The sequence below is a fragment of the Ctenopharyngodon idella genome, chromosome 6 (genome assembly GCF_019924925.1).
Source record: "Ctenopharyngodon idella isolate HZGC_01 chromosome 6, HZGC01, whole genome shotgun sequence".
In the NCBI taxonomy this organism is placed as follows: domain Eukaryota; kingdom Metazoa; phylum Chordata; class Actinopteri; order Cypriniformes; family Xenocyprididae; genus Ctenopharyngodon; species Ctenopharyngodon idella.
The window spans coordinates 19,463,650-19,484,544 of NC_067225.1; the positions used below are offsets into that span (position 1 = coordinate 19,463,650).

Sequence of the window (20,895 nt, forward strand, 5' to 3'; positions counted from 1 at the left end):
CTTTACCACTAAAAATGTCAGTCTAAAAAACACAAAATATTTAATAATGTTTCAGTTCAGTTAATCTATTCTGTATTAGAATATCCACCAAAGCACAGTTTTTTGTTTTCCCTTTGCTATTGGAATTGATTCTGTTCTAAACAAAAACACCTTTTGATTATACTTCAACAGCAACACTCCTGAAAGAATAAAGTCGGTACTTGAAGAAAGTCAAATATTTTGTTGGCTAATATTACTAATAGCTTGTAGCAACACATGCCTGGCCAGCACAGAGAAAACTATTACCCAAAGGCTCTCCCCGTTTAGCAGTTGAACATGGAGTAAATGAGGTTGCCAAGTCTGCCTCTAGACTCAGTGTCATAGCATGCATTATTCATTTTTCCACAACGTAAACATACGATTGATAGGACTGCATTCAGTTCTTCATGAATGCAACTAAATTAACTGTTAATGAACAATTGATAAAGCTTTTATAACTTTTTAAAACAAAAATATTTATCAAAACAAGTATAATATACTATGTTAATCTTTGGCATGGCATATTTTCTCAAATGCCACAATTGAGATTATGTTTATGGCCTTGTGTATAGTATCTCTTAGTACTACTTACTAATACCTGGATATCATACTGTATGTATTATAATTTTTGAAAGTCTCTTATATATTTTAAAATGTAATTTATTCCTTTGATTGCAACGCTGAATTTCCATCATTACTCCAGTCTCCAGTGTCACATGATCCTTCAGAAATTATTTTAATATGCATAATTAGTGATCAAGAAACATTTCTTCTTATTATCAATAGTGAAAACAGTGCTTCTTAATATTTTTGTGAAAACTTTCATTACATTATATCATATTATATTATATTACGTTACGTTACGTTACGTTACGTTACCTTACATTACATTACATTACATTACATTATATTATACTATGGCCCTGGACCACAAAGCCAGAAAATAAAACCAAAAATAAATTTTCAATACATTTACGGTAGGAAATCTACAAAATATCTTCATGGAACATGATCTTTACTTAATATCCTAATGACTTTTGACAAAAAAGAAAAATAGATAATTTTGACCCCTACAATGTATTGTTGGCTATTGCTACAAATATACCCGTGCGACTGGTTTTGTGGTCCAGGGTCACATATTATATTAAAGGCTGCATGGGAAAATTGGAGCAGTCTTTTGAAAATGTAGAAGTTTTGCCAAATTGAAATACTATGAGGGAAAGAGATTATATGTAGTAGAGGGACAAACTCTAATGTGATCAATTTGATGCATTAATTGGTATTTCACAAGCTAAAGATTTCATCTCTTTTCTCCTGGCTGAAATGAAATAACATTGCTAAACATGCCAGTGATTCAGCAAACTGAATCTTACCTTCAGCCAGTGTCACTCACGCAACCATGTGTTCAATCATGTCACAACTAAAACACAGTTCCTGAATTAAACATGCAATTTTAAAATAATCTCTCAACAAACAAAACAAAGCAGAAGTATGTGGTAACTCAGGCTGAGATTTCCCTGGAGAAGACCAAGGAAGCACGCAACAGTGGAATGTAAATCTCACGCTATCTGAAGACCTCTTCAAAAATCCACTTTGCTTTGGCTGCTTTATGAAGAGGCTTAACTGAGATGCTGTAACGATAATGTTTTTGCAGTCTTCCTTCACTTGCAGTCAAGCACAGTGCCCAGTCACATTGCTTCGACATGTTATGACTAACAAACACTTAAACCTGGCCAACTCATTTGGTTAAAAGGATGGTGGAGGCCGTTTTTTCCATTGTTATGGAAATACACCAACAGTCATGCAGAATAATTGAGTGTTTACTAAATGAACGGTAAACATTGCTGCACCTGCACATGTAAAATAACCTCCACTCTGGGAATGGCTGGGAAGATTTGTTTCTACACTCTGGGGACAGAAGAGGATCATGACATCTCACTTGAACATTTATCTTTTAAAATTTCATCAATGTTAAATGAAGCCCTGTGGCATTAAATATAATCTTACAGAGAAATTAGCGGTTATATTTAATTCAGCATTATGTTTGTGTAACATCCTCTATACTAAGAAGCTTTCATGGTATCATGTGCACAGTGGTTCGATGGTTAGTGGAAACTGTCTCAAAAATATGTGCAAAAATAAGTAGCAATGGCCCCTACATGATCCCCAAAGTCAAAAGCATAGAATATTCCTTAACAGTTACAACAATGTAGTGCATGTCAGCAACAATACTCCTAAGAGCTTATAAAGTGAAGCATGACAAGAGAGACCAGAGAACATATCAGAGAGAAAGACTTACAGAAGGTTGTGCTAAAATACAAAATATAGTACCAGCTATGTTATGTCTAAAGGTCCAGTATTTGAATTAAAACATAATTTCATACATTACTGCAAATTAACATATAACTCCTTAAATTACAAGTGGTAAAAATGAGGTTGAAGTGCTCTGGAGCAATTATATTAAATCACACCATCTCTGGTGGAGGTCTGGGCACTCTGTGTAAGACTAAAGAGGGAAGTACAGCTCTCGTGCCAGTATATGTGACATGTGCCAAGTCCTTGAGCTGCCTGCCAGTGAAACAACCAACCAAGTGGCTTTGTCCAAGTGTCTGAGCACAAAGAAGGCTGATGCCAATCAATTGTAAGATTGGTAATAAAACTGTAGCAGGTGATATCTGACAGAAACTAGTAGGTTACAGTGTTAGAGAGCAACTAAAAATAGTAACACTGTAATATAAAGCTATGTTTTACGCTATTACTTGTATTTTTATTTTTTTGGTGTTTTGCTTCATTTTTGTTAGCATTCTGTAATGGAGCTCAGCATATTTAAAAACAGTGTAGCCTTTTCAGTACAAAGCTACTTTTTCCAACAAGTATGTAGAATTTTTTTAATGCTACACTGTTACTTGTGTTTTTTGCTTGTTGTGTTTTGATTCATTGTAGTTAGCTTCTTTTGTTAGCATTTTGCAGTGTAGCTTAGTGTTTTTAAAAACAGTGTAGACTTTCTAGTACAAAGCTACATTTTCCAACAAGTAATTATTAAGATTTTTTTAATGCTACACTTTTACTTCTGTTTTTCACTTCAGTGTAGCTAGCTCCTTTTTGTTAGCATATTGCAGTGTAGCTAACTGCTTTTGTAACAGTGTAGCCTGACTAGTAATGGAATTACTTCAAATTATTAGTAGCTTATAGCTTGGCAAGCTACAGTTTCAATGTAGCTTCCTTAAAACTCATCTATTAAAACCACACTTGGATTACTTGATCCTCTAGACAACAAGCTTCATCTTCAGCCAGACAGAATTTAGCATTCCCTGCGTCAGCTCTACTACATGGAAATCCTGTTTATTAAAGACAATCTTCACATTGAACTGATTCAGTACTGGCAGTGAATGAAGATTCTTTGTTGAGAAGCAGATGGAGCATCATGAGACAGAAGCAGATGGAGAGAGAGTCACAGCACAGGGAAGCTCACACACACTGAACAGTAAAAGATCAGCTGCTTCGGCCTCCATGCAACACCAACAAGTACAAAAATCCCAGCATAATTTAGTTAATTTTTTCCCTTTGTAAGCCACAGTCCGTTTAGTATATTCCTGCCGTGGGTTTTTGATACAATAACAAGTGTAGAATAGTTACTTTGGGAAATGATTCTGGCCATTATGGTCATTTTCAAGAAATGATTGTGTAAAATAAGTGTTTAAATAATGTTCAATATAAAACAAAAAATGACACATTAGACCTGAGAAAAGACTGAGATCTTAAAGTCACGATGTAACGGAAGTAGAAACAGATCTTTTTTTCTGTATAGTGACATACATCTGAGTGAAACAGATTATCTAAAAAGAAACAAAATGTAGGTTAGGGACTTTCCACCATTTGTTGATTGAATGGAGGCAGATCTGAATGCGAGCTTGCAGTCAATTGTAAGAAAGGTGCGGGGTTTAAGTGGACTAAATAATTGGAGAAGTCTGGCAAACGTCACCAGACAGAAATCTGTCATTTCACTAGAAGATTGAATTATGAAATTTTGATTTAAAAAAAAAAATTACAAGTAAAAAAAAAAACAATAAAATAAAATTTAAAAAACTGTAAAAAAATTTTTTTTTTTAAAAAATGTATGGATGAATCATTCAATATGTGATCAATAAGATGCATTTAGAAAATAAAGGGTAAATTTCCATTTCATGCAGACTTTACCTTTCTAATACCTTTAATTATAATGTCAGATAGAAACTTCTGGGTCAACTGCTTGTGTTAGGACATGGTCTGCAGGAATAACATGATATCAAGTCCAATTTGCCTGATGTTAATTTTTTTCCCCATCCCAGGAACTGGTTTGAGAAAAAAAAAAGAAAAAGAAAAAAAACTTTCTCCTACAGTTTTCTGTCTCAGTACTGTTCTCTCTCTCCCTCATGACTTTCTCTAAGAAAGTGGCTTTTAAAAGAGTTTCTGTGGGTTTCTTACATTAACCTCTATCTTTAATCTTGACTTTACACATGGGAGTTCCCTTCATCTGGATATGAGCTCGGCAGCAGCTATGTTTGTGATGGGTTTGGTCCATGTGGACCCAGATTGCTCTTTTCCTCCACCACCCACAGAGATAGAACAGGCAATTTTTTTTAAATGATAATTATCATCTCTAAACATCTTTACAGCAACAACAACAGCAAATTTAAAATCTACTATATTGAACATATGTCATTTTGCTTGTAATCAATATTTTAAATACGGAGGGTTAAAAGGAGCATAAATAAAGATCTTGCACCAGATTAAGGGAGAAGGATCAGCAAAAGGCACTATATTTTAAATATGTAATAACCAAATTGTGAAAAAAGATTGGTAACACATTAGTTTAGGGTCCAATTCTCACTATCAACTAGTTAGTATATAAGCATGCATATTACTAAGATATTGGCTACTTAAAGCACATATTAATGCCATATTCTGCATGACCATATTCTACATCCCTTAATCCTACCTAATACATAAACTTAACAACTACCTTACTAACTATTAATAAGCAGTAATTAGGAGGCAAAAGTTGTAGTTAATAGTTAGTTAATGGTGAGAATTGGACATTAAACTAAAGTGTGACCAAAAGATCATACCATAAATACTATATTATACATATCTGCAGTATTTACAAATATTTATCTGCTCCACTCCTACTCAGAAATAAATTATATAATACTAAAGAAGTTCAGAAGTTCTGGTTGCAAAAATATAAGCGCAAATCTAATCTCTCTGCATGAAATAGTTACTGACGATGAAACATCCACACACATGCACACATTTTACATGACGGAGAGAGACAGGAGAGAGCAGCAGTGCGGTTTCTCAAAGGGCTGATCTAGCCTTCAGGCCTCACCAGCTGATGCTCTTTGGCCGCATTTACATTACGACCCACGAACGTGTAAGCAGGAAAAAAGCACATTTATTCTGATATTCTCAGATCAGTTTTAGGCCTCATTCATATGTGGAAATAATTATGATATGAATCAAATATGTGCATTTGCGTCTACCAAGCATACAGTTCGGATATTCCCGTCAATGCGAGTCGTACATCATTCACAGTCGGCTTTCTGTGCGCGCATTTTTGGTGTTTGTTTACAGAGAGCCGCTTCACAGCGTGCCATGCAGCACCACATTGAGTTCTCTTTCGCAATTGAATGGACAAAAAACACCAAATTATGTTGAAATTCCTGTTATTGGCGAGTATTACTGTTTTTACTGTATTTTTGATTAAATAAATGCAGCCTTGGTGAGCATAAGAGACTTCTTTAAAAAATGTAATGTTTCCAAATTTTTGACAGGTACTGTACATGTTTAAAATGCACAGTTTTTTTGTTTTAGAAAAACAGAGCAAAAACAGCTATTGTTTGCAAAAAAACACGTGGCACTATAATGATTTTTGGCCAATCAAATGCTGTACCACCAGCAACCAACTATCAGTGATATAACTAAACCCTCTTGGCTTAAAATGTATGGTGGTCAAAACTGTACCACTCGTATAAATCATCTTGCACTTTGTAAGGGAAAAACATTATGAATTACGTTATATGAATTTAGCAGCGCTCAGCAATATCATAGCATTCTACTTTGCTTCCCACAGTGTGTGGATGACTTGGGTTTTTCAGTCACTAATATGGCACTGTCTTCTGAGGATATGTCTACATTAATCAGGATACATTCAGCGATTGTGCCAGAAGAACAGCGTGAGAACTTTATGTCTGGTTTCTCTGTGTTATCTGAGCTTTTATTACATTTCACGCATGTGCAGTAAGATGATTTAAGCTTTTTCAGATGTTTCAGTGTGGATGAGCAACTTTTGAAAAATGCTAGTGTGGACAGAGAGTGTTTTGAAACAAAAACGCCATTTTACGCCAAAACGCCATGTACCCTGAGACGATCACACAAACTCAACGCACATTTCAAGGCAGCTACACAATGCCTTCTGCTCAGATTCTGCTGATTTGTTCTCCTGCCCCATTCTCTTTCCTGATGCTCACTGCTGATGATAAAAATCAATGGAGCCTCTATTGTCTAGAGCAGCAAAGTAATGAAACCTAATCAGGATGACTCATCTTTGGGACAGGGACAGAGCAGCATGGGGTCCACAGCCATTGTCAGTATTTAACTCATCAGAAGCCCAGTTGCACATGGAATGGCCTCCATATCAAATGACTGAGGATAAAAAATAAAATCTGTTTATAATATTATTTAACAGAGAATTAACCATTAATGAGAAGTAACTAGTTTTAAACACATAACATATCTGTATCCCCCTTAAAACAGCAATCTTGGTCTGTCCCAAATCTTGACCTTCTCAACTGTATCCAACAATTAAAATCATACAACTGTGCATAATTTGCAATAATCTGTTGAATAAGTCTTCAAGTCATTGTAGTAAAAAAAATGTAATTAATAACTAATATTAATTAGCAAAGGAATAACTTAAGGCACTCATATTTCTAATCTACAGTATGATGGGAAATAATCTTGTTTCACATTATCAAATAATTTTTATTATTCTTTAAATTTAAAAATAATTAATTTCTATAACTTTTGTGTCTGCTTGTTCAGTCTGAAGTCATGCATCACTGTTTCCGGGACCAAACGCTCTATCAGACACCAAAGCAAACAACAAATGGTGCTAATATACACTCATGATGTGATGTAATACTACTGAAAAATCATGATTCTAACCTTTATCTCCATACCGACATCTCAGATGGCTAGACAGTGATTCATCTTTTATGAATCGCTAAAATATTGGTGTCCATGAACCCGAACACTGTAGTGTACACTGTGAGTTTCTTAAAGGGTTAGTTCACCCAAAAATGACATTTCTGTCATTAATTACTCACCCTCATGTCATTTCAAACCCGTAAGACCTTCGTTCATCTTCGGAACACAAATTAAGATATCTGAATGAAGTCATTATTTTTGTTTTGTTTTTGCGCACTAAAAGTATTCTCGTTGCTTCATAACATTAAGGTTGAACCACTGTAGTCATGTTGACTATTTTAACAAAATTTTTAGTACTTTTCTGGACCTTGAATGATGGTAATTACTAGGGCTGGGTATTGATACAATTTTCACAATTCGATTCCATTTCTATTTACATGCTTGCGATTCGATTCGATTCGATTTGATTACGATTTCAATTCAATTCAATTCGATTCGATATTGATTATTTTGGATGTAGTATATCACTTACAGTACATGGCAAATTTTTTTGAGGAAAAAAATCTCAACTAATGCTGTAAACTACACATGGGAGTCAGTTGGTACTACTTTACTATAATATTGAAGGTTAAAATTAACTTATTTATATACAAACACTTAAATTAAACTCAATTATGTTTTTTTTATAATAAATAAAGTTTAGAATTACATAATTATATTTCTACTCCAATTCGTTTTTTTTGTTGTTGTTGTTGTTTGTTTTTTTTTTATAAATATAAACATTTAAATCGTGGCTGTCATAACTGATTTATTCAAACATGCATTAAATATTGAAGAACATTATAATGAATATGTAACGGTGCATAGCTATATTTATCAGAATGCTGCTTTCTAGAGTTCATTTTTCTAGCTGACTAACGAGTTTATGGTCACCGAATATGTTTTTCTGAGGTAAATGTGACGTTACGTGACATTGTTTACAAGCTGTTTTATTGACGCCTTTCCGCGGTTGAAACACTGATTGAGGTATTACACGAGACATGATATATTTTAACATACCTTCAGATGTTTAGTCATGTTTATTTCGCGCTGTAACTGGTATTAAAGCGGAGGAGAGAATGTTCACATGCACTCCGTGCTGCTGCTTCTCTTTAACTGAGGCGCTACAGCGATCTGTCACGTCACATTAAACAGCGCCAAAACGGTATTTATTTTTTGAATCTCATAATAAGATGGACGTCATTTGAAATCTGAGACTTTGCTTCATATTAAAAGTAACAAAGCACAAAGATTATTGCGATTTATTGGATGTGAGGCGCGCTACGTTCTGTTCATTCATCAACTGAAAACAGACTAGATTAATCGATTCTTGGGATTTAAGAATCGATATCGGTTCGTAAAAATGAGAATCGATTAAAATAGAGAAATCGATATTGTTTACCCAGCCCTAGTAATTACGTTGCTTTCCATTGGGGATAAAAAAAACCTCTTGGATTTCATCAAAAATATCTTAATTTGTGTTCCAAAGATGAACAAAGGTCTTACGGGTTTGGAATGACATGAGGGTGAGTAATTAATGACAGAAATTTCGTTTTTAGGTGAACTAACCCTTTAAAGCTTAGCTTAAATTTGTGATATGAATAAACAGTGCTGATAACAGCTGTTAAGATAGTATTTTCAATTGAAATAAGTAGAGGCTTGGCCTTGAACAGTATTCCTTACATCACGACTTACAGTAAAGGTGCAGTAAGCGATTTCTGAGAAATCAGTGTTGCCAAATATTTTCAAAGAAAAGAAGCCTACCCAAAGAGTGTCGATCTCTCATGTCAGCGGAATGTGCTGCTGTTCCTCTCAGCCACTCACTGAACAGAGTAGATGCAGAGAGAGGTGTGGCTGCAGGGGGGAAAGCAAGACCTCGTGCTCACAAGACAGTACTGGCGACATTTGGAAAGTTACTGAGGTTTGTCCAAAAAGTCGCTAGATCTGTCATTAGGTGCTTTTTTGGAGGAAAAAAAGTGGCAAATTAGTTTCCCTTACAGGGATTAATAAAGTTTTCTAATCTAATCTGGAGGGGGGGTTGCGCTACGTTGGCAACACTGTGAGAAACGCTGTTGAAAGTGGATCGGACCTAGCAGCAAAACACACTTGTAGCCAAACAGCAGAAGGGGGCATATGATGAGGGACACTCTCATGAAACAGAACAGTTTTGAGTGTTATTGTTTGTCTGGAGCTGGTTTGCTGCTAGTGACTAAACAAACTCTTTCTTCTATATACTGTATGTTTATTTTTTGTTCTTCCTGTCGTTTGTTTGTCATCTTCGCTTTATTTTTCACAAAGCATTATTTTGCTTCCCTTCAGCTATGATAAAGAGATATCCATTCTTGCATTGCGTGTGTTAGCGCATTTTGGGGGCGGAGCAATGAAGGGAGGGATGTGTTCTGTTGGGCTGATTTCAGTTTCTCAGAAATCGCTTACTGCACCTTTAAATTTGTGACATGTATAAACAGTGCTCATAAACAGCTTTGAAATTTGAAATGTGTAGAGGCTTGAGCCCGAACAGTATTCCTTACATCACAACTTAATAAACAGATACTTTTTTTTATATGTATATGTTAAAAAAAAAAAGGTATTTAGACACATATTTCGGTAACTGGGTTGCAAATATTGCAATCCTCACATAACGAATAAAATAAAGCAACTTAATAATAACATACAGTAAACCTTCTGAGGTTGACGATGAACAATGCCAGAAGGTTGAGCATCTCTCTTCAACAATCATTTGTTTAAACAGATTAATTATTTAAGAGTTTTAGACCTTACTATGCACCCTTTTTGTGTAAAATGGCATTATTAAAGCCATTTTTAGTAAAAAAAAAAACAAACAAAAAAAAACACACTATCATGTCTTTTATTATTGGTTTTAGAGCAGTTCATGCTCGTGCTTTAGCTGCTAATGCTAATGCAGCCATTAGCTCTGAGCGGATCAGCACCATATCTGCCATCCATGAGATGGTCCAGCCCACGGTGAGAAGCACAGCGCATTCAGATGAGTCATCTTACAGACAGGCCCTAACACACGCCCGACCCCAACATACACGCCTGCACACATCAATTTACAGCCATGCAGTATATTCATGTGTGAATATTTAGATATCTGAAACATATATGAATAAATAACATGGTCAGAAAAACATTTCTTATCCATGTGGAAGAAATTCTATCATAAACAGATAGGCATCGAGGATCCTTTCTCTCTAATGTGCTATATATGCATCTTGATGACAGATGCTCTTTCCTGTTATATCATAGCCAAGGTCCATCCAGAAGGTACTTAATCTGTCCTTCCTGCAATAGAACTAATGCTTTCAATCATCAACCTACTAAGAGCACAGTGGCAGGACAATAAATTGCTTTTTCCCTCTAAGGCAAGACTACTGTTTGCATAACAGGGCTCTGTAGGGTCATATACGGAAGTACACACATTCAAGTCACCTTCATTCAAACCAAGAAACCATTTCAGATAATGACAGGATCATATAACTGAAGTTCACATTCACATACAGGGCGTCATGCACCATTTTTTGAGGGTTCACTAGTGAGTCCTGGTTCACGCTGCTCTCTAAGGTAAAACCAAACCAAATGGAGAGAGAGAAAACAGAAAATGTTTGCAGTTTGAATGGGCATGACACTTCTGTTCACATTCACGGTTTGACTGTTTTAGAAGGGAAACAGGAAAAGGCCTGCATAAATAAGCCTGGACAAATGGTAAATCAGTAAGTAATGGAAGTAAATCAATTAAAAAAAATAATAAAGTAAAATAAAAATGAATAACAACTCCTTTGAAACTACTCTCTTCCTGTCTATCTTTATTTATTTAATGGCTTCCTCTTCCTGCATTAGTTCAGTTGTAAATTCAGTTGTTAGCATTTAAAGTAGTGTCACAAGCTGATTATGAACTGACAGCCTGTCTGCTGTGTTTACCATTAAACAATCATTTTGAAATTAGCTATATTTGGAAATGAAAACAAAATTCTGGATTATAAGTGTATTTTTTCACAAAGAATTTTGTTTTTATTTCTTTTTTATTTTTATGATATCCGCAAATAATGATTTACTGTATTGTAGTACAATTGAAAGCCATTCAATAATTCAGAATCAGGTTTAATAATAATTATAGTTAAATATAAGCTGTAGCTTTCATAATCTGGTGCATTTCAGATATTTTTTGCTTTGGCTAGTAGTTCTGAATCGCCAGTAACTTAAAAATTTAATAAACTGGCTGGTGGTGAGTGAAAACGTTCAAGTGCAAACCAGCAGAAAAAGACGAAGGAAGCAAAGAGATATCCACTCCAATATTGTAAACAGGAAATTATTTGTGAAGTATTTTTCTGCTCTGTGCTAAGTGTCTTCCCTACCACATTTATAAATCTACTTTGATGAATGAAACTGATCTCATTGTATCATTACTAAATAATTATGAAAATGTTTGTAAACGCTAGAGTAAACTATTATTGAAATAAGATTTTTTTTAAGAAATCAAAACCTTTATTCAGCAAGGATGCATTACATTGATCAGAAGTGACAGTAAAAACCTTTATATAGTTTTAATTCAAATAAATGTTGTTCTTTTGAATCTTCTATTCATTAAAGAATCCTGAAAAAAAATGGTTTCCACACACACACAAAAAAAAAATATGTAGCACAACAATTTTCAGCATGGATAATAATACAAAATATTAGCATATTAGAATGATTTCTGAAGGGTCATGTGAGAGTGAGACTGAAGACTGTAATGTTTTAAGAATTAAATCATTAAACTGTAATAATATTTCACAATATTACTTTATTTCTCATCAATTAAATGCAACCTTCTCAATTTTTTTAAGTATTACTGATCTCAAACTTTTGAGCAGTAGTGTATATGTAAATAGTCAAAATGGCTGAAATACTAACATCACTAACAAACCATCAAATAGAATTCTATGAAGTACTTCAGGATACCATGTAAATGGAATTGTATATGATAGGTATATATAGTAGGGCTGTCAAACATGTTAATTTCTGCAATTAATATTTTCTGTTTAACGCGTTAAAAATATCAGATGTGTGTCAGATCCACATCATGTGCATCAGTTCTTAAAGCTTTAATAAGGATTAATCTATATTTAATTTATACAGTGAAGACGAGTGTAATTTGACATTTGATTACATTACTCAGTTTCTGTAGTATTTCCTACCTGAATGAATACTACTGTCTATATCACCATGGTCAGCCTGTCCCTTCCACTAATGTGCCTGTCAGTCCCTATGTATTTATTTCTGTTTCATTTGTTTACCCCAAATTGCTTTTGGGGGCAAATGAGGAAACAGGGATGTGTTAATCCAGGGTCATATTTGCCAAACAGGTCTAATCTGAGGCCTCTGGAACAGAACAAACACCCACCCACACACACACACCTTAACGAACACAGGCATACAATAGCGAGACAAGGTAAATCCTGTGAATTGCTGTCACAGACTGATGTTCATATAAACTCCTTCACATTCAAAAAGTATTTGGAAATCATTCCAGTTATACAGTACATTTTGAGCTCTGTGTACGAAAAAATGAACTGGCCTGAAGCTGTGTTGTAATTTAAGTATTTCAGGCACCTATACTTTTTTAATTATTTACGTAATGGCAGGATGCTTAACAGGATAGAACCAAACTAGATGGAAATAAAAAGCTAAAGTTAGCCATTGCTCAGTGAGGGATTAGTTTACATGAGGGTGTAGACTTAAACTTGAAGTTATCATACCGACTCACGTAATTTGAATGAACAGGATGGAATATTTTATGAAACAATCAACTAATATTAGAAAACATCACAGAATTTATCAAGTTGAAGTTGATAATACTCATGTGTGTTGTTATTTTCCCTACTAAAAATGTCACATCCTGGAGAATGATTCTGGCTTTTGTTAGTCAAAAGGGCATTGTAAAAACTAACAGGATGGAAAGAACAATAAATAATTTCACTCAATTTTCAGTTAATTAACTGATATAGTCATTAGAAAAAAATTAAGTAGTATGATTTCTCCTTTCAAATATTATATATTTAATATTTTTTCCAATATATTTAAACATATATGATGGGAGTATGAAAATACAGAATGCAATAACACAACCCTTGGTCACTTAAGCTGCACAATATCTTTGCAATAGATGACAAAATATAAAACCCAGTGACCTCTGAAAACAAATTATGTGAGACTTTCTCAGAACAAAATTTTCTATCCATTTTTCAACTACTTTCAACCAACTGGTGTCAGTAATTTTTAATTAATGTACATGTATGAAGTCAATTCCACTCATGTTCACCCAGGTGTATTTTAGTGTCCAAACAGACCTATTTTGTGTGCTCACTGTGTCCAGATAATAACTTCCACCACTAATAAATAATACAACACAGTACTACATTATATGCTCATCCAAGCTAATGTAAATGTACAGTCAGGGACTGACTGATACTTTCTGAGAGCACATCAAAACCTATTTTGTCAACTATCGATACTACATAATCTATACTCCATGGCTGAAACCATTCAAATTGTCATTGTATTTTTAATGATGTTTTGTTTATCTAATCAAAGCAACACACCTCAGCCAGCTTCATGCACAATATCCATCCACCATTCAATATGACAATCTGTAACTGTATTTCTACACTGCACTCTCTTCAAATTAAAAAAAAATATAGATATACATATACTCATTCATGCAATGAGCTTCATTCCTTACTTTGCAAAGTTCATCTTAGTTCTTTGTCCAATCTATTGTTGCCATTGTACAAAGGCTCTCATTCTTCAAAGCATGGAGTGTTTCTGTAGTAGGGGGCGGGGAGAGTGTTATCACAGTGAACTGAAAGCCTAGTGGCTCTTTTGATGTGCAGACAGACACAGGCACTGCAAAAAAAAAATCATATAGAGTGCATGTGCATTTAATGTTCTCAAAGTTGTCTATAGTATTTTCTATTTAGCCTATGTCACATTAATAATTTTTCCACATTGTTGGGCCTATCAAGTACAATGATATTTATGATACACAAATATGAAAAAAAAAAAAAAAAAAAAAAAAAAAAAAGCTGTGTTTGATTATACTGATTGGACTTGATTAGGAAAGCCACACACCTGTCTATATAAGACCTTACAGCTCACAGTGCATGTCAGAGCAAATGAGAATCATGAGGTCAAAAGAACTGCCTGAAGAGCTCAGAGACAGAATTGTGGCAAGGCACAGATCTGGCCAAGGTTACAAAAAAAATTCTGCTGCACTTAAGGTTCCTAAGAGCACAGTGGCCTCCATAATCCTTAAATGGAAGACGTTTGGGACGACCAGAACCCTTCCTAGAGCTGGCCGTCCGGCCAAACTGAGCTATCGGGGGAGAAGAGCCTTGGTGAGAGAGGTAAAGAAAACCCAAAGATCACTGTGGCTGAGCTCCAGAGATGCAGTCGGGAGATGGGAGAAAGTTGTAGAAAGTCAACCATCACTGCAGCCCTCCACCAGTCGGGGCTTTATGGCAGAGTGGCCCGACGGAAGCCTCTCCTCAGTGCAAGACACATGAAAAAACAACTGAAGGACTCCAAGATGGTGAGAAATAAGATTCTCTGGTCTGATGAGACCAAGATAGAACTTTTTGGCCTTAATTCTAAGCGGTATGTGTGGAGAAAACCAGGCACTGCTCATCACCTGTCCAATACAGTCCCAACAGTGAAGCATGGTGGTGGCAGCATCATGCTGTGGGGGTGTTTTTCAGCTGCAGGGACAGGACGACTGGTTGCAATCGAGGGAAAGATGAATGCGGCCAAGTACAGGGATATCCTGGACGAAAACCTTCTCCAGAGTGCTCAGGACCTCAGACTGGGCCAAAGGTTTACCTTCCAACAAGACAATGACCCTAAGCACACAGCTAAAATAACGAAGGAGTGGCTTCACAACAACTCTGTGACTGTTCTTGAATGGCCCAGCCAGAGCCCTGACTTAAACCCAATTGAGCATCTCTGGAGAGACCTAAAAATAGCTGTCCACCAACGTTTACCATCCAACCTGACAGAACTGGAGAGGATCTGCAAGGAGGAATGGCAGAGGATCCCCAAATCCAGGTGTAAAAAAAAAAAAAAAAAATATATATATATATATATACACACACACACACACACACATACACATACACACTCTACTGTATGTCCTGAAGCAAAACCAGTTAAGAACTACACTTTCTGTATGAATCTAAACTTCTTTCCTTGCACCTTCTCCATGTGTGAACCCTTGTCTATGCTTCATATGCATTATTGAAGTACTGTCTGATAAGATTGGGATGCTCCCGACATTATGGGACAGTGAAAAAAAATCTTCTTCCACTTTAGGCAGATGCCAAGGCACTGTTTGCTTTAGCCTGCTGGGAAATACTGCTCCAGCTCAACTCCAGTTACAGCCAAAACAACCAGAGCCGGCCTCTGTCTCGCCGCAGTACAGTGCGAGCCCTTTCACATGCTGTCTGTGTTCACTTCCTCTTCTGCTGTCTTACATCTCGCAAAGATGTAATGTGTCATTTTTGTCACTAGTGCTCTCTCTCTTTGAGCCTCTCAGAATGGGCTGTAGAATTATATTATATTATATGCAGAAAATATAGATATAGAAGTTGCTAGCCTTATTTCATTTTTTAAAGTGTTTTATTTGTCCCATTAAAGATGCTGTAAGCAACTTTAGCCGTTCTGGAACTTCCAGCAGATTTAGCCATTCACTTAGACACACCTCTTAAAAGATCAACAGGCAGAAAGTGACTTAAAGTCTTAAATTGCGAGTTTAACAGACACATCACAGTCCTTTTTTATTTTGTACTTCTTAAAATTGGCCAAGCTTCATATCCACTCATCAGGGTTGAAAGCATTACAGTACATATCATACTTTATGTTTATTGGCTTGGCTGATGAGTTTGCTTTATATTACAGAAACAAAATAATGACAAGTTACAAGAAAGACCTATGTACATTTCTGTTATTACTTCCAGCATCATTCTGTAAGCCTCCTACACAAAGTAACAAATACGCCCCTTAAGCTAGACTTTACTCAATTTAATATATTCATTGAAAGTAGAGCAAGAGTACATAATGGAATTATTATTTTATGACTCCCACATGGCACACAGACAAAACTCCCCAGTTAATACTCTATAGACTACAGGAAACTATTTGACCATTTTACTCATGATGATGCATTATCTTAATTCTGTCTTACCAGCTGGAATAGCTACAATTTTGCAACAGTTAACAGCAACATATTTTTGTACCATAAATGCAAAATCAAGATATTGTGTGAGCAAAAATATGCCGTTTTTGTGTGTCCCTTTAAATGCAAATGAGCTGCTGTTCCCTGCCCGCATTCTCAAAAAAGGGTGAAGTTTTAACAGCTCGCGCTTCGGTTGCTCAACATCAACAAAGCTGGAGAATCTCACGCAGCCAAAATGACGATTGTCAGTAACTTTGTTCAGCCTTACATTGTTCAAACCAGAGTCGGACACTGATGGAGAGACTCAGGAAGAAGTTTTAAAATGTAACTGGACGTTTCTAAACGGTTAGTGGATACATTTATGTAGTTGCTGTGGAGTTGATTCAACTCATCGACTAGCATGTGCCGTCATCTTAATCTTATGTGCAAAACCCGTATGGACGCACACTATACATAGCATACCTGTTAGCCTAACAGAGCCATACACACCAAGCTAACGTTTATGATTGCTATCAAATGCTGTGAATGGTCTAATATTTTTTCTAAAATATCACTCGCTCTATCACAGAAACGCTCTTTTTTTAGCAATCGAGCTTGCCAGGGTCGACTTGCAGGCTGTCCAAGCTAAGGAGTCTCTAAATAGTGTTCTGTGCTCACCTGTGCAGCCAACAACAGAACAGTTAGAATGCTTTGCTCAAACTTTTGCAATGGGCTTAGAACTGGTACACTGTTTTTTCTTTGAGAAAACAAAAATGACGATGCCGTGGGTTGAAACGTGCAGATTAAGGGGCGGTTATATTATAATAAGTTCCCCTTCCAACATCACAAGGGGAGCGAAATTTGAGCGGCTCGTTTTTTCACATGCTTCCAGAGAAAGGCTTGCCAAAACAAGGTTACTGGGTTGTCCTTTTTCACGTTTTCTGGGTTGGTAGATGCACCGAGGACCCGATTATAGCACTTAAACACGGAAAAAGTCAGATTTTCATGATATGTCCCCTTTAAAACTACTACAAAGTAAAATATTATAATACTTTATATGTGCAGCTCTTTACAATCCATTTATTTTCTACAAGGCTAATTTTATCATCATGGAGAAATTCAGTGAAAATCCATTCTTGTTTCACTGACATGGGGTTGGGTGGAGCCAAACCTCTGCTACAGGAAATACTATCACTACCACTGCCACTATTTAAAGTCTATATGGCAGCCCTTCTATTTAAAAGCTCAGTCTAACCCCACCCAGACATTTCCAGGGTCACTAACAATTGATGTCAGCTGAGCAGAGAAGTCACATAATGGGTAATAACACGACTAATTGTTGTTTCAAATCAAAATGGATCGTGATTATTAAGGAACCACTGAAATAATGAGCAAGAGCAACGGTCGAAAATGTGGTTACTATATACAGCATATGTTTGCTTAATGTGCATGAGAACATTTAGACTGCACTGCAAGCCATTGAGTTAGCAAAAAAGCAACACTAGCTGTATGTTGAAGATATGATAAAGCAATTATACATTTTATTATTTTGAACTTCTTGGAATCATGAGGTAAGAAACATCAATACTGTCACATTCTGTCATGCCTTTGAAATACTCAAATGATCTGTTTTGGGGATCCATATAGCTGACATTCATTTTCAATGATGAGAAGGATTAGGAAGTCTAGGGCAGAAATGAGAGGATGGGAACAGGATGAGAAGAAAACCCTAGACTCTTACACGAGGAACCAATTACAGGGTCAATAATTCTTTCAAAATATCCCTGTAATGTAACAAGTTGCACAGTGAATGAATACAATGAAAGAAAGAGGCAACAGAAACAATCAATTTTTAAGTGCATTATAAACAAACACCTGATACCTGACATTTGACTCAACCATCCGAGAAAGCCTTTCAATTCTTTTCATCCTCAGGGATGAGCATCTTAGTAGCCCAGCCCTACATGCATATAAAATAAAACTTTTTTTCACAATTCATCCAAGTGGATATGCCAACTTCAACCAGACATGATTAGAGGAAAAAAATAGCTTGGGAGTTGAAGCAGGTGGAAGTATAATTTTGAAAACACCGGGTGAAGTGGATTACCTTCCTATTTTACACCTTCAGGTAATCCAGGCATGCCTAACCCCACTAAGCCTGTGCTAGCCACACTTAGAGATTCACCTTTATGTCACAGCTATTTGAGGCTACAGTGATTGTCACTGTCACTTTTTGCTACTGCGTTACCTAACACTGAGAGCCCTGAGATCTGTCACTTGCACGCGTTTGGTTTTCTATCGTGATTTTTCATACTGAGCAAATAACCAATTCTATCTCCTAACCCTAAATCTAACAGTTTTAGGTTTTCAATAAGACATTATTTAGGAGTTTCCTCACAATATTAGTGATTTTACCATCCTTGCAGGAACATTTAAGACCCAGAATGTAGGTAAAATCTGCACAATACAGTATTTTGCTTTAAAATAATGTGTATTAAAAGACCTAATATGACATACACACTGAATGAGAAAGTAGCAAATGGTTTGTTCTGATGTTTCACATGCATGCCTCAATAAATTGCATAACACATGCTTGTAATCCATATACAAGATGTGAATGACACACATATGTGCCATTTTACTCTAGTCAAGGTAAACTGTACAAACAAATTTGGATTAAATCCCCTTAACCTATCATTATTCATCATATTTCAACAATTAGATTTGATCCGGCTTCTTTGTACACCAGAAACGCCACGAACCGTTCATGCAAAAGGAGAGACAACGGTGTTTGGGAGCAGGTGACATGATACTGAGTTTATCTGATCCAGTGTTATAAATAAATGATATGTTCTCGTCAGGCCAACAGTTACATAAAAACCTCCATCACACATGTGAAACAAACCTCCTAAACACAGCTGACAGCGGCGTTCACATGCGTGCACTGAAATGCACATATGAGCACCTCCCTTTAAAGAAATGGCCTTGAGCGGACACATGATTAAAAATGAGTGCTGCGTTACAGTATGATGTGTATGTATGTGTGTGTGAACTCCATATACAAAGAGAATTCTGAGGCGGCCAGCTGGGCACATAAGCCGTAACTACAAAATCCAAATAATCCTTTACAAAGACAAGCCATCTAAAGGGGGGTGAGTCGAAAGCACAAAGAAAAAAAAACAGCAAATATGCCTGCTATTGTACATTAGAGTGCATAAGCGTGCGTGTGTACATACGAGATAAATTTACATGTGTGTGTGTTGGTGTGTGTCTATGTTTGAGATATCCAGCACCTTCAGTTCTATATTGAGTTACCGGAATGTCAAGCCACTCAAAATAGCCGGACAGCTTATGGCATTTAAAGCAATCACAAGCCGGGCCTTACACGCAACGAGAGGCAAACAGGAGGCAATAAGATAAAAATAGACCAAGCCCTCACCTTCCATCATGATTGCAGATTTGCATTCCTCTATCTCCAAGGAGCCTGAAACGGGAGGAGGGGAGGAGAGAAGCCCCTGGTTACCAGATGGAGAGATGTAAAAAAACAGAGCACACTTCCAGCCTCCAAAACCCTTGAGTTTAAAGTCCCCGTGTCCCTCGTACGACGGGCCGTCGGATGTTTTAGGGCTCCGCGTTTAGGCCATGGATGCTGCTGCTAGTCACTGCGGCTGTGGTCTACACGATCACCAAAGGATGCTCAAAAGGGGGCAGGAAAAAAAGCAGAGTGGAGAGAGACAGAGAGAGAAGGAGGGAGGGAGGGATGGGGAGAGAGAGAGAGCTGCTGGGAGGGAGGCTTGCTGAGGTCATCACTCAGCTTAGCCAATCCCGTGTGCACTGCTGCATGTCACATGGCGAGTGGTTCATCGCTTCTGTCAGTGTCCTCGCTGGGAATTCACATACGCAGACACACACACGCACACGCACACACTTGCACACAGCTTACCTTGTTATGGTGCAGCATGCCGCTCCTGCCAGAACAGAAAGGAACTGGATTAATGGCACGTTGTGTGCCACACAGTTAAATACAGAAAACTGTCCATGTTGAGAACACACACACAGACTGAGATACGGTTTCTTCACGGGTACAAGTTGAGGCTCAGCTGGCGGCCCGTGCCTGTGTCTCTCTGTGACAAATCAATCAATGTGACATTACCTCTGACAGAAACAGTATAGCTGCCCCATGGAGGGAGGAGCTAGCACTCAATACACTGACTTGTGACAGGGGAGGAGGGGAGGAGGGGAGGAGAGAGAGGCTGTGTGTTTGTGTGAGGGCTGGTGATTCATTTAATATGAGGAGGTGGGTCTCCCCCTTTGGATTACTAATGAAAAGACAAAAAAAAGGTTAGGTGGACTGACAAAACACTTTTTCTATCACAAAAGCATCAGCTGCAAAAAGCAGCTGAAAAATTTTAAAAAGGGCAGATGATTTTGTAAGGAACATA

The 20,895-nt window shown here is 36.7% G+C and overlaps 1 protein-coding gene across 1 annotated transcript in view; it reads right to left on the reverse strand.

The window, feature by feature from the left end:
* The window catches only part of sgip1a (SH3GL interacting endocytic adaptor 1a), a 60,709-nt gene extending 40,343 nt beyond the window's left edge, over nucleotides 1–20,366 (reverse strand). Inside the window, 1 exon segment of the mRNA XM_051896303.1 lies at nucleotides 19,893–20,366. Within this exon segment, the coding sequence (XP_051752263.1) occupies nucleotides 19,893–19,902 (10 nt within the window). The 5' untranslated portion in view covers nucleotides 19,903–20,366.
* Nucleotides 20,367–20,895: the final 529 nt, after the last annotated feature.